Source organism: Akebia trifoliata, chromosome 11 (assembly GCF_017979445.1).
Source record: "Akebia trifoliata isolate Shusen 1 chromosome 11, ASM1797944v1, whole genome shotgun sequence".
NCBI lineage: Eukaryota > Viridiplantae > Streptophyta > Magnoliopsida > Ranunculales > Lardizabalaceae > Akebia > Akebia trifoliata.
The window spans coordinates 37424925-37440250 of NC_141385.1; the positions used below are offsets into that span (position 1 = coordinate 37424925).

The window sequence follows — 15326 nt, forward strand, 5'->3', positions numbered from 1 at the left end:
CTAAAGTGGGGTTGACTTTATAATAGGACTTAAAGTCCTAACACTTTGTTGGTGCTTGGGACGACGACTTTATCTCTATCAAAGGAGATGTTTAATGAATCAAATCAATATACGCAATGGCAAGATTTGCCCCACTGTTTCCACCAACAATCATCTATGTAATCCACTACCTTCGATGCAATCGATATGGATCTAAAAAATACATAGTTGTGCAATCTCGACCATTGAAGAATCTGATCGAAAAAGTATAATTCATTCTTCGATAGTGTCAGATCAAGAACCATAAATCTACGACTAAACTTATGAATAATTTTCGTCATATATATTGGTCGTTTCTTGTTGTAAGATCCTCACAGACGACATCAAATTATAGATGTAAAAAACTTACACTACCTTGAGATATGTGATGAAACATCGCGATCTCCTCTTCTCGTTCACCTGGGTATGCCTGCAATACAATCTCTCTAACGTCCAAATTAGAAGTTTAGTACAAAAATAGTGTCAAGTTTAGAAAGGGGAGAACTCATACCTTTTAGTACCTCTGTACATCTATTTATAAGGATGAAATCCTATTGTAGACATCCCATTTTTGCATCTACCTAATTCGACAATTCGTCACCTGGTTACCGTGAATTCTTAATGATGAGTGTAAAGATCTCAAAGGCTTGTGAGTACTATCTTTGTTTCCTCCTATTCCCAATCTTTTCACCCCCTACTCGCTACGACTCGACATAAAAATTTACGCACATCCAAAATCGCTACACGTTATACCCGATTTAGCAAGCACGTACACTTAGGTTCGTTACACAGTTCAATTAACCTAGAGACATCGCTACGTTGAAAAAATACGACTTTAAAAGATAGAAATAATCACGTTGGGACTGAAAGAAATTTCACGCTAAAATTAGTAAAAATCGATAAAATAACGAAAATACCCCTCATAAATTTCAGACCTCCAAAAAACTTCGAAAGTACTTCCATTACACTCAGAACATGATTTCTAGTCTAACGGGGCCCAAACCAACGAAAACAGAGAAATTTAGGAAAAATCATAAAAATGACCAAAATGCCCCTTAACATCCAAATTCAACTTAGAGATCCCAATCCTTAGGAAAATGTAATAAAAATCAAAATCTAGTTAAAAATCCAATCTAACTCAAAATAAAATTCAAATTAAAAATTAAACAATTAAAATTAAAATCAAGCAGGAATTAAAATTAAATAATTAAACAATTAAAAATAAAATCAAGCAACAATTAAAATTAAACAACAAAACATTTAAAATTAAAATTAAACAACAATTAAAATTAAACAACTAAACATTTAAAATTAAAATCAAATAACCAATCAAATCAAAATCAAAACACAACCAACAAATTGGATTAAAATTGAATCAACCAATTAAATTAAAATTAAAATTAATCAATAAAAAATTTTCAAACCAAAAATTGATTCATAAGAACCAAAGTCAACCAATCAAGACATAAATAATGAAAAATTAACAAGGTACGAGTAGCGTGAGATCGCCCCCCATTCTCCAAAAAAGAAACTAAGAAAACGTGTTAAGAGAGTATATTTTTTAAAATAGAAATTGATTTTCTATAAAGGAAGGGGACTTTGATCTTCTTCTTCCTGGGGAGCCCTCCTCTCTCTCTAGAACGCCCTCTACAGCACACCCAGTCGGCTCTCTTCTTCTTTTGGGGAGAAAACCTTTCTCTCTACTATACTCCCTTCCTGCTACACCATTAGAGCATCTCCCCTGTTGGCTGCAACAGCCCTCATCTCTTACAGTCCTCACAGTTCACGTCTTCTTTCTCTCACAATTCATTACAGTCCACGTTTCTTCTCCAACATCACCCACGGCAACCCTTGCTGCATCTCTTCTTCTTAGCCCACTATTGGACGACCCAATTTTTATTTTTATTTGCTTTGCATCTTAATAGGATTAGGAGAATTATTTTTATTTATTTATTTATTTATTTATTTATTTGTTTATTTTTGCATCTTTCTATGAATTTGTGGTTACATGATCCTTGTGTTTGAGCATGATGGTTCTATATGTTTTCTACAATGAATTTGTGATAAAGACTAATCCACGTGATGATATATTTTTGAGTTGACAAATATGCATGTCGTTGAATAATCGTTATTTCGATAAAAATCGAAAATCATGTATGCATGCTTGTTTTGGTTAGTTTAAGGATTTGATGAACATGAAATTTTTCTTGTGGATTTTTCTTTCAAATTTGGAAATTTTATGCAATGATATTTGTCAATCTCCAATTTGGTAAGTTTGATATCCTAGATTCTTTGTTATTTGATAAATTTTCAATTTGGTGATTCTTGGCAAATCCATAATCTTCTAATTTGGGACTTCATGTTTATATAATTCTCCTTATAAGAAATTATTTGCGAATCATTGGAAAATTCATATTTCAAAACCTTCTAATAGGAAATGGTGTAATTTCGCAAGATCGGTTGTTCTTGTGGTCTCTTTCTTTCCTTGTATTAATCCGTTGCCCACCACATATGCGTGTCCTCCAATGTATCCCCAATTCGCAACTTAAATTGCTTGTATTTATTGGGGTTAGCATATGACTTGTGAAATTCATTTTTGACTTCACTTGCTATAAGCTTAGCGTGCCTAATTTTTCATTTGCCATTATTCTCGTTCTGCTCGAGAGTGGGGTATACGGGTAAATGTTGCCCCATCTTCCCCTCAATCTCGTACGTCGTAAGTGGTATGGCTGCGTAGTCGACGCACGTTTTTTATTTGAATTTCCATACTCTTATGACTAGTCGCCAATTATCCTCTTGAAAAAGAAGGGCATGTCCCAGGTATGGCTTGTTTCTTCTGTGGTTTCTCCCCACAGGCTTATGGTCTTCATGTGCACTCTTCGCCTTTCCCCTCTCTTGTTCCCCTTCGGCTGTGGACACATATCTATAAATTTCCATTTTAGGAATTTCATGTTTTAATAATTTCCCAATTTAGAGAATTTTGCATTTTCCCATTCAATTTCATGTCCATAAGAATTTGAGATTTCCTAATTCAGAAATTTGATATCTTTCGGAAACTTTCCATTTTGGGGAATTCATTTTGTAAACTTCCAATTTGGTAAGTCATCATATTTTTTTTCAAATTCTAGATTAGAAAAATTCAAGTTCCTAATTTAGAAATTGTACAAATTTCAACTTAGTAGTTCTTGTATTTATGTTTTTTTTCTTATTTGGAGAATGTTTCGGGAGCTTTCTATTTTGAATAATTTGGGAATGTCGCTATGTGAATTCTAAAATGTGATGGGCACGCACTATCGCACGTATGTAGATTAACACGTGATGGGCAAAGCCTGGGTGCAGGGCATAGGGACTAGTCTGGTGCGCGTAAGCTGGCTTGGATACCCTTCGTTATCAAAAAAAATAATGTGAGGTGCGATTCAAGACTTTTTCAAGGTTCTCCTTTTTTTCGAAATTTAAGAAATAATCATGTAATAATCGGGACATTTTCTGCTATAAGGTTCGTTTGGCAAACCCGATATAAATTGGTGATGATGATTGGACCATAGTCTTGACTTTAGTCTCTACCCGTTGACCGTAGGTTAGTTTTGGATTGTAGTAGAGACTGATCATTTTGATCGGGTGGGTTCGATGCCTAACACCTTCCGAAACTTGTAATCTGATCCCTTACCCATATCTCTAATCCGTGGATCAATCCATATCCATTTGGAGTTATTTATGGTTCCTAGACCTAAACTAGGTGGTGACTCCCATTTTTCAAAAGTCCCCTATTTACAAATCAAACCACTTTGAGCTATTTGAGTGAAAAAGGGTCGAGACAATTTCACCTATGATCCCTTTAGATCTTGTTATCGATTTTACCCTTATCCAATTTAAAAGAAAATTTCAGAACGTATCCAGTTAATATCCCATCCTCATACATCCCTTCTTTCTTGAGATTTTTTTTTCACTAAGATTTTAACCCCTTTTGATTTAATATCTGCTTTTTAGGAATTTGAACTGATTGAACGGCTCTACCATGCGTCCTTGACCCAATATTTTCCTGACCAACCGAGACTCGAATCCATGATTAATTTGTAACCGAGTCACCGAACTTACCTTTGGACGAGTTTGCTCAAATCTTCATATCTAATTTGAATCCCTAGGTGCCACATGTCACCTTTTGATATCCAATGAAAAATATCCTCTACACATTCCAATCACAATTAATCCAAGTTTAACGAATCAACAAATCTAATTAATTTCTTTTGACTCACCTTTTCTTTCATCTCCATTATTATGAATAAAAATTACTTATATCCTAGGAAATACAAATCCATTCTACTTTCCAACTGAATGGATGTGTATTGCAAATATATATATATATAGGGTAGCGTTCAATGGCTAACTTTTTGGCAAACTTTTTGGCAAAACATTTTTCAAAACATGAGTTAGAAGTTTTGGAATGGGCTGAGTTTTGGTGAGGATGATCTCTACGGCGAGGAGACCATCCTCAACCAAAATCAGCCCATTCCAAAACTTCTAACCCATGTTTACAAGTTGAAAAATTGTGGGCCATCCCTTTTTTGTAAACTATTTTTGATGGGGTTAGAAGTTTTGGAATGGGCTGCTTTTTGGTGATGATGATCTCCTCACCGTAGAGATCATCCTCACTAAAAATCAGCCAATTCCAAAATTTCTAACTCATATTTTGAAAAATGTTTTGCCAAAAAGTTAGCCATTGAACGGGACCCATATATATATTTTGATAACCAAGTATCCCTGTAGCCATCAAATCAAACCTATATATGGGCTTTGCCCAATCCATAGAACATGGTCTTGTCCAAGGACTAGTCCTCAGGCACATGCAACGCCTACACATAACATGCACTAGGCACTACAGTAAAATAGGGCTATGAAATCACTCTGAACATCTCCATCATAGTTCTTGCATGCCCAAACATATCCCCCTTCACTCTTAACTGCGTAGGCAACCATATCATCGATGAGCCGATGTTCATACCTGCCAAGTGAATCACATAGGCTTAGTTAAACCACAAGCATTTGAAACAGCAAAGACACACCAACACCCGGGAGAGGGGGAGGGGGGTAACTCACCATATTCCTGCAGCCTCATACTTGGATTTCCATTGACTTTCATATACTTCTTCAAATATATCCTTGAACCTACAAAAATAAGAACAAAAAACCATGCAAATGCATAAAGCATTGTCATCTAACACAAAAACCCTAAAAATTTACAATTTTAGAGTAACATGGGCATTCCATGAAGTTACATTTTGATTGTGTTTGCTGGAAAAGCAAAACGAAGGAAAAAATCTAGTATAGAAAAAGCGCTAACCAAGCAAGACACATACCTCCCATCATATTTCTTGAGAATTGTGTTTTTTGTACTAAGATAAAGTGGCCACTTTTTCTTGTAAGTTGTATTCATTGAAGCCTCAGCAAAAGCGCGTATGGACTGTACAGGTTAACAACAAGAGGATCGTTAGTGCCTGGTAACATACAAATTTGATTTCTTATTGGGACCCACAAAGTAGCACAAATGGGGACTGCAAAATCCAAACCTCATCAGTGTTATACATGGCTATGGCTACTCCTCCAGCACCAGTAAAATTGTAAACCTCTAATTCTGTCTTTTCATCTTTTCCTTCTGGTACCGGAAACATTAAAAAGAGACTTTTCTGATGACCATTCTGAATAGATAAATAACAATAGAAAGCAAAATAACAATAAAGCATGCATCTATAATGTTAAATCCAATATCTACAGAGCATATTTGAATTTCAAATAAAATCATAACAAATATTGTAGGATCTGTAAGCTCTCTACTGGAAAAAGGCTCCTACCATATACCAATTTGAGCTTGCCAGGTCCTATGATAACTGCATCAGCTGCTCAGTATTGATCACCAAAAGCATGCCTTCCAATGCATATGGGTTTGGTCCAGCCTGGCAACAACAGAAATTAGGGTTATTCTATGAATCGGATTAAGATGATTGTGTCAACAAGCCATATATGCTTCTCACAAAGAAGCACAGAGGAGAATACTTAATACCTTTAGGTTGAACACACATGCTTAACACCTGCACACGCACACACAAAAATTCCTATTTACCAGTTTTCTTTCTTCTTGGAATAATAGAAATGAGCTTAAGTATGCCTATTAACCAGTTTTCTTTCTTCCATTTCTGGTTCTGCTGCCCATAACAAAAATGTCACAACATCTTTCCCCATCTGCACCAAAATTACAAAAGCTCAAGTCGATAATAAACTACTGTACACTTGGTGTCACTCAATTTCTTGTGTTTCGAATTAAAACTAGAAAAATCTAGGGCATTATATAAAATTTCAAATCAGAAAGGAAATTGACCTTGAATTGAACGAAACCCAGATGAATCTATATGATGAAGAGGAGCTCCACCGGATCTTCAGTCAAAAAAAGCTTACAAAGAGAGAAAATTTTCAAGGATTTTACAGAGAAAACAAAGTCCCTAAAACATGTAAGATGAGTAATAATGCTGCAACAGTAAGAACAACCAACTTGCAGAGAGAGAAAGAGAGAGCATCAGACCAACTTATTTAAAAGGAAAAGACATAGGTACTAAAATATATTGAACTGCTATATCATAAACACCTCTCCAGATTATAAACCATCAGTTAAAAATAACAAGTCTAAAATGAAGGGCAAATGAATTACTGCTATCCCAGACCTTTATTGTGACCAACAAACTCTTTCACTGGTGATATCGTGTTTCTCACATCCCAGAGTTGTGTATAAATATAATAGCCAATTAGTGAACTTAACATGCTTATTAAACTAACACCTAAACAGAAAAAGAATATCTCAAAAAGAGATTACTCTTAGAGAAGGTGAATTATCATCATCAGATGAAACAATGAGTTGGGTGGCGACATCGGGATTCCACTGCAGAACTGAGCACCGTCTTCGATTTGAATCCGAAAAATTGACAGCAAACAAAAATCAAATCCGAAAATTAGTGTTTGGTACATCTTTTACTATATGCCACTTAACAGGGAAGCTACCACTCCATTTATCTTGCTGCCAGAAATCCATATCCTTGTTAAAGTCAACTGTGCCAATCATCTCTACAACACCACAAAACTGCCCACTTGCATTAACCTGCATTGGAAAGAATCCCCATCAGCAAAGCTTAAAACAAAACCAAAGATGGAAAAAAGCAATACCCAAATTGATTATAAGAAAACTCACATTAAAGAACAGAAATACAGGACAACCTCTTGGATTTCCAGGAGCTATTGTTTGTGCATCTTGATACACTAGTTCCAGTCTCTTGTTCCCATTAGGAGTACTTGACCATACATTATATTTAATGCTCTGATGCACATCATCCTCACTATACGATTTGATTACGAAGAACTTGGCATTAGCATAGTTAACAGGAAAATCTTCCATATTATACTGATCAGTATAGATAATGATCTTTCCCTGTTCACTAGTAGATCCTGTCTTTGTTGAGTAGGCATCAACAGAATTAGTTGGCATCCATTGGCTTTTTGACCTGTTCATCCTAGGCCCCCGATTATGTTCACCCAGCAAATCCTGATTTCCATTTCCATTGTTTGAAACCCCACCATAGTGCAACCTAGGCCTATCCACCACTGCCCATCCACGTGCATTTGATCCAAAGTCGGGTAAAACATTAGTAATGGGAGAAGCAACTTTTAATGGGCTACGGATAGTGGAAACCTTCCTAACAGGCAATTGATCCACAGCTTGACTTGAGCCAGTAGCATTTCTACCCTGGAAACACATCATTTCAAACAATGATCTAAAGATCAATTCCTGGAGCATTTTGTACGAGAATAGGCATACATTAGTACACACAAGTTTAGTGGCTGAGTTTGGGGCTAATTTCCAAATTTTCACAATTTATGAAGCAACACCTGCATTCCTGATCCTTTTTGTCGCTACCATGTAAATGGAAGACAAAGGGCTATACCATGTACATTGTTAAATAGACCTCAGTGAATTAAGGGCTATACCATGTACCAGAAGTAAGATTAGTGTGTGCCACAGGCTGCTTACTAGATGCCACATTAGCTACAGAAGAATGGGTTCATGGGTGGGTTCGATTTCATTCAATTTTAAACATATCTATGAGTTTACATTGATATAAGAATCAAAAGCTCATATTTACACAGCAGGACACACATTAAAAACAAAAAGAAGCATAAAGAGAAAAAAAAATCATCACCACAAGCCTGATCTCATCTTTGCTCAACTGCCTTTGTTGTCGACTGGAGACCTTCAAAGCTACATACACTACGAAGATTTGCTGCATATAAAAAAAAAAGTTCAGATATCTACAAAACCTGATTATTTATGTCTTGAAATATGAAACAATACCTTATCTTTTCCCTCCTCCTTTCTCCGGGCTTGGGACCGGCAATGTAAAATATTTAATTTTACATTGGCGGAGTTAAAAAGGGGTTAGTTACAACAACAACAAAAAATAGTTATTAATTAAACAACACGTATGTAAAAAAGTCTAAAGTGGAGATATTAAATGTATCAAAAACTAAATGTATCTAATTGACTTTCAAGGTCATTGACTGGGAGGATGACTATTAGGAAACATGGAGCGAAAGTATAGGGCTATATGCTCTTGGACTTAGCTCTGTACTTGGCTATGGATCTCTCTTTGCATCTGCATCTGCATCTCCTTTTGTAGCTCAGCAATCCTCTCTTCATGTTGTCGATCTCGTTCCACTTGCATGTTTTGCAACTCAGCAATCCTCTCCTCATATTGCCGATCACGTTCCACTTGCGTGTTTTGCATCTCATTCAACTGGGACTGCATCTCGGCATAAGTACTACTACGAGATGAGTTAGAAGTAGATGTAAATACTGAACTCGGGGTCGGGCCTAGTCCATATGTACGCACTCTACCATGCCGCTCTGGTCCCATCTCCTCAGTAAATATCTTCTCACTTATGGATGTAGAATCAGATCTGCCACTATCTTTATGTTTTTTTATCATATTATTTTGTAGAAAAAAATACATTAGTAATTATCTTACAATAAATAATTTATTTTACAATTGACTTCTTACGTACAATAAGCTCGACCGATTTAGGATCACTGTAAGACCCATTTTTCCTAGTATGGATTTTCTTAAAAACTTCAGTCCGAGTAGGTAAACTACCATCTTCTTTACCATAATTACATGAAAAAAAAACAAATTAGTATATATCGTAGGTCACTTAAATATTTTATATATATATATATAATTAACATATAAACACGCACCATCTCCGACCAATACTGTGCACAACTCTTTGTCCCCCCCGTATGTTTAATTACTTAGTTTTTCCTATTCTTGCTATTCCTTTTTTAGATAACCTACACAAATTTAATAACATTACAAACATATCATTCTTTAAAAATGATTAGTTAAGAAATTTGTAATAATTTATACATGAGCCTCGGGGGTACTCCAATAATGGACAAGCCAAGTCCAATCAGCCTTTAAGACGCCAGTAGGAATATGTAGCAATCTCTTCATCTGTTTTATATTTTTTGTAATCTTTCTTTAAATCATTCTTCCAATCTCTATACCTCGCCGACATACGTTTCATCACCCACTTCTTCTTTGAATCATCAGTTCCGGTCTTATTCTACAAAAACACATAATTTAATAAATAAATAAAAAATGATATAATTAGAAAAATGACAAACACATTAATTTATAACACTGTCTCCAACATCCCCGAATGGTAGAACTCTAGAAGATTCTCCACGAGACATATCTAACTAAGCAATTCATAACAATGAAAATTAATATATTCACCAATTAGAAGGAAATTTCACTTAACAAACTATCAATAAGTACAAATTTTATTGAAAAATAGGTAAGGAGTCCTCAAGAGAAAAACAAGCAACAAGAAAAAAGAAGTAAAATAAAATGACTAAACATCATCATCATCATCATTAATGAAGGTATGATCACTGCCATTTCCTTCGACAAGTACTCCTTGGATATCATTCCTATACCAAGTGACAACATAGTCATCAATGTCGACTTCGGTTTGGTACAACTCATGCTCATTCTCATTATCTTGGAAAGTCTCTTCTTCAACATCCTCTTCAGGTATCATATTGTATAAGTTTCGTGGTTGCGTATTTATTACTACTCGCCAATCATCATTAATGTTGTCTTTAATATAAAAAACTTGTTGTGCCTGGTTTGCAAGGATATAAGGTTCGTTAGTTGATAATGTCTGTGTACTATTCACACAATTGAACCCATATTCATCTTGTTTGAATCCCCCACGACTCAAAACATCCCACCAATGACATTTGAATAAAACAACTCGATACCCATTAGGATACTTTAACTCTAAAACATCATTTAAGATGCCATAATATCCAACATTGCATGTCACCGGATTCATGTCCCTCACGCTTGCAAAACTATGTGTCTCTGCAGATACGAACACATCACCATTTTGAGTATTTCGCTGTCTGTCGCGCTCTTTTGTGTGAAATCTAAAGCCATTCACAATATATCCCTTAAAAAATCACATTATGTGATGGACCCAAAGCTAGATTCTCGATACATTCATCTACAGGCTCACCATGTAATCGCATTTGAGTAACCTATTTAAAATTAGAAAATGGGATAACTAAAGTTACAAGTATATTGAAATGTACTTAATAAAAAAAAATGTAATCATGATATTGAATACATACGTGATGTATAAACCATTCGGAAAATTCTTTAATATGTTTTCGCTCCATATCCCTCGCATTCATGTGATTATGGGTGTCTTTAATCAACTGTCTATGTTGTCTATAAAATAAATTGTTCCATTAATAAGTAAATAATGAAAATTATGAATATATAAAAAGTAGATTTGAAAAAATTTATCTTACCGAACAAATGGAGCAATTTCATTACAGTTGTTCAACACATAAAAACGTGCTTGTTCCCACTCACTAGATCTCAATATTTGTGGGATAGCCTTTCCAATAGCACGACCATTTTTCATAAAAATTGATAACATTCTACTCGAGCCAACATCAACACTGTCGTTATTACGCTCTAGTCGGTTGAATCTTGTCTCGACCCCATGCAAGTACCTCGAGCAAAATGTTAACGATTCTTCACAAAGATAACCTTCTGCAATTGAACCCTCTGGATAATTTTTATTACGCACATATGACTTTAGCCTATGCAAGTACCTCTCTATTGGATACATCCACCTGTAGTGCACTGGACCAGCCATCTTGGCCTCACTAGCTAAATGAATGGGTAGATACATCATAATATCAAAGAATGCCGGCGAAAAGATCATCTCCATTTTACAGAGTGTTAAAACAATTTGATGTTCAAGACTCTCCAGTTCCCTTATCCTGAGTACCTTACAACATAATTGTCTAAAAAATGTGGACAACTCAATCAAAACAGGACATACATTCTTAGGCAAGAGTCCCCATATTTCAAGTGGAATAAATTATTGCATCAGTACATTAAAATCATGACTCTTTAGTCCTGAGATCTTGCATTGTTTAACCTAAACACATCTTGAAAAATTCGAAGAATAACTATCTAGAACCTTTACACCCTTTAAACATTCACAAAACTTCTTCTTTTCAAGTGACGACATTGTGTAAGATGCAGGCAGTAGTAACAGTTTCTCCCTTTCCGGTATCGGGTGAAGTTCTTTCCTTATACCCATTAATTGTCTATCAAGACGACTTTTCAAATTGTCTTTTGTTGAACCCTCAATGTTCAAAAGTGTTCCAATCAAATTATCACATACATTTTTTTCGATGTACATAACATCCAAATTGTGACGCAATAAAAGATCTTTTCAATACGGTAAATTGAAAAAGATGTTTTTTTCTTCCAATTTTTTGGTAACTTGCAATTATCCTTTTTTCTCTTCTTCCCAATCTTATCTTTATTTGCCTTACTAAAAATAATTTGCTCGTATTCTCGTAATTGATCAAGCACATCCTCTCCACTCAACGGTTTTGGTGTATATTTCAACTCTTTTTTTCCATTAAACGAATTTCTATTTTTTCAGAATCTATGATCAAGTGGTAAAAATCGACGATATCCCAAGTAACATTCTTTTTTTCCTTTCTGCAATCTGACTGAACAAGTGTCTTTGTGTCAAGAGGGGCAAGCAAGTTTTCCTTTAGTACTACATCCTGATAAGTTCATATATGCAGGAAAGTCATTGATAATCCATAAAACGGCTGCATGCATCTTAAAATTTTTTTTTCTTGAGGCATCGTATGTCTCAACTCCATCTGTCCACAATTCATTCAATTCGTCTAGCAATAGTTGCAGATACACATCGATGTCGTTCCCAGGAGCCTTAGGACCTGAAATGAGTAACGACAACATAAAAGAAGTTTGTTTCATACACATCCATGGAGATAAGTTATACAGAATCAAAACAACAGGCCATGTGCTGTGAGGAGTACTCATGTAACTGAAAGGAGTAAAGTCATCGCTTGCCAATCCAAGTCTAACATTCCGAGGTTCAAAACCAAATGATGGATACTCCTTGTCTAAAGTTTTCCACGCCATAGAGTCAGCTGGATGCCTCAACACACCGTCTTTTATACGACTATCGGAATGCCATCTCATGTTCTCGGCTGTTTTTGAAGACATAAACAACCGTTTAAGCCTCGGTTTTAACGGAAAATGACGCAAAATCTTTGCAGCTATTTTCTTATCTTTTGTAGAAGAACGAGAAGGTTTTTCAGTTGACTCGCATCTAATTGATCTCCATTTAGACTCACCACACACTACGCATTCATTTGCATTCTCATGCTCCTTCCAATATAGCATGCAGTTATTCGGGCACGAATGTATCTTCTTGTAATGTAAGCTAAGTTCAAGCAGGATCTTCTTCGATTCGTAATAATTCTTTGACAACTTTTCACCAGTAGAAAATGCATCTTTTAATAATTCGAGTAACATATCAAATGATTTATTACTCCATCTATTAAGACATTTCAGATGTAACAACTTTACAATGAAAGATAGTTTCGAAAATTTAGTACAACCCAAATATAACTCAGTCTCAGCAGCTTTCAACATTTCATAAAACTTGTTTGCATCCTCATTTGGCTCATCTAGACTGTCATCATTCGACTCATTAACATCTTCACAATCAAAGTTTGAGATTTCAAATGCATCTTGTAATATTCCTTGCATATCATCACCCTCTTTGAACTCATCAATTATATATTCATCTTCGAATGTCTCACCATGACATGTCCAATATATATATCCCTTATCTATCCCATACCATAATAAATCACCATGCACGTTTTCTCTATTCTTTACCACCACGTTGAGACATTTGACACAAGGACATTGGATAGCATTATCGAACCTTAAATGAGAAAATGCAAAATCCAAGAACTTAATAACTCTTGCTTCATACTCAGGGGTATCTCTAGGCAACTGAATCCAACTTTTATTTATCGGCACATCCATTTCACAGCAATGTCACATTTAAACCAAAAACACATGGTCACATACAACTAAAACTAAGGAAACAACTAGTCAACTATTGACGAAATATTTTACTCAAATGAAACGATCCATCTACAGATCGTACTTGACCTAATATTATCTATAAATTGACCCAATTTACCCAACACAACCCATTAAAGTGAAGGATAAACTAGGCAATCTTCCATGAACGATTATCAAATATGTATTATTAATAATATGAGTTGCAATTAATATAATATGGTGTTATCTACGAAGCTCTTATCCCTTACTAGTGAAAATAGATAGAAGTGTCTATAAAAGAATAAAAGTCAAAGAGATTAAAAAAAGAAGAAAGAATTATTGATAAGGGTTGACATTGGATAGGAAACAAAGCCACAAGAATGATGTTAAAATATAACATACAAAGTACCATAAACTATAAATGCAACAGTGGTATTACTAAATCCAGGCACACAATTAGACTCGCACAACTTATGATTTCAATTAGATTATATATGTTGTACTAGAACTATAGCCCAACATTGCAAAATAGCTTCCTTTGGTACAAGGGAGACAATAATAATACATGACTATCATTGTCATCCTTCCACTCATTACATACAAGCTTAGTTAACACAACACTTCTGTATTTATCTGTAAAGAGTGTGTTTGTCATTCTCCTTCATTCAAGCAAGTATCATTTGGTATCACTTTCTTCTTGTTTCATATGTATTGGGTGTTGGCTTCTTCGTTTTTCCCCCTTTAGAGGTCATGTCGACCTCTCCTACAGAGCAAAGCCACCTTCATGACGAACAAATTTTTTTACTTGCGAAAAAACGTCTCATTGCTAATCAACAAATTTTTACCTGTACTAGCAAACATGATTCATGAATCCAACTTTTGTTTGCTCAATTAAGCCAAATAATTATGGGTTCATTTCATTTTATAATTGAGACCTTAACTAACGTGTCTTTTTTTTTTTTTTGTTGAAGCCAATGAAGATTGTAAGAGGAAGAAGTTTCTTGTTAGTTGCAAAAGGTTTGATCATGTAGTTGCTACATTGTCATGGATACGTGTTACTGGTAAGCGAAGAAAAACACAGCACCCACAATATCTTTTATTATTATTTTTTAAATTTTGGTTCTATTTATCCGGAAATGATATGGTTAATCAATTTTGATTGCTAGCTTCTCATCTGTATATGTAAATATTCAAATTTTGTGATCCAGAAATGAAATTCAATGGAGAGTTTACAAAATGTGACTGTGTGGGCTAGACTTTCTTTCAGAGCTTTCTAACCATTAACAAATGAAATTCCATACTTTATTTTTTGCAGAAAAAGGAAAAAAGAAAAATACATGTTAGTTATCAAAACCATTGTCTAAATATAGAATTTTAGCACAAAAATCTTTTACAAAATGAAACTTACTTCAAATTTATTCCCTCCACCCATTACATACAAGCTTAGTTAATCTGAACTTAAAGCAAATAAAAAAATTAATACAGATCTGAGAGTAAACTTGATAATCTGAGTGAGTTCTCAGATTTGATAAGCAGAATTGGGGAGTGATTGTCTCCTGAAATCTGATTTTGTTCAATTGAATATTAGTTAGCTATAAAAATGAGAAATTAGAGTCTTGGTTTGAAATTGAACTAAAAATTGAATTAAAATCATAGAAATTGGGATTTTGGTTTGAAATCAAACCAAAATTTGAATCAACCCTATAGAAATTAAGATTATACAGAAAAATCAACAAAATATGCAGGAAAACAAAATATGCAGAAAAATCTAGGGTTTAAGGA

At 34.8% G+C, this 15326-nt stretch overlaps 2 protein-coding genes across 2 annotated transcripts; both read right to left on the reverse strand.

Moving 5' to 3' along the window:
- Nucleotides 1–4859: 4859 nt before the first annotated feature.
- LOC147391485 (isocitrate dehydrogenase [NADP]-like) lies at nucleotides 4860–5737 on the reverse strand. The gene is made up of 4 exons (XM_086460008.1): nucleotides 5583–5737; nucleotides 5373–5476; nucleotides 5113–5181; nucleotides 4860–5017 (listed from the first exon to the last, which is right to left on the reverse strand). Exons 1-4 carry the CDS (start codon nucleotides 5682–5684, stop codon nucleotides 4885–4887), a joined length of 408 nt encoding a protein of 135 aa, XP_086316134.1. The 5' UTR covers nucleotides 5685–5737; the 3' UTR covers nucleotides 4860–4884.
- Nucleotides 5738–6615: 878 nt separating this feature from the next.
- Nucleotides 6616–14286, reverse strand: LOC147391486 (YTH domain-containing protein ECT2-like). Its single transcript, XM_086417399.1, has 4 exons — nucleotides 14146–14286; nucleotides 8256–8336; nucleotides 7276–7801; nucleotides 6616–7159 (listed from the first exon to the last, which is right to left on the reverse strand). The coding sequence occupies exons 1-4, from the start codon at nucleotides 14197–14199 to the stop codon at nucleotides 7155–7157; spliced, it is 666 nt and encodes a 221-aa protein (XP_086273525.1). The 5' UTR covers nucleotides 14200–14286; the 3' UTR covers nucleotides 6616–7154.
- Nucleotides 14287–15326: the final 1040 nt, after the last annotated feature.

Coding starts and splice junctions, on each gene's coding strand:
- LOC147391485 (XM_086460008.1), bottom strand. CDS start 5,684: ATGTTTCCGGTACCAGAAGGAAAAGATGAAAAGACAGAATTAGAGGTT. Junction 5,477..5,582: donor CCATGTATAACACTGATGAG/GTTTGGATTTTG, acceptor TAACCTGTACAG/TCCATACGCGCTTTTGCTGA. Junction 5,018..5,112: donor TATGAGGCTGCAGGAATATG/GTGAGTTACCCC, acceptor TTCACTTGGCAG/GTATGAACATCGGCTCATCG.
- LOC147391486 (XM_086417399.1), bottom strand. CDS start 14,199: ATGACAAACACACTCTTTACAGATAAATACAGAAGTGTTGTGTTAACT. Junction 8,337..14,145: donor GTGTTGTGTTAACTAAGCTT/GTATGTAATGAG, acceptor TTTTATATGCAG/CAAATCTTCGTAGTGTATGT. Junction 7,802..8,255: donor AAGATGAGATCAGGCTTGTG/GTGATGATTTTT, acceptor ATGTGTTTCCAG/GGTAGAAATGCTACTGGCTC.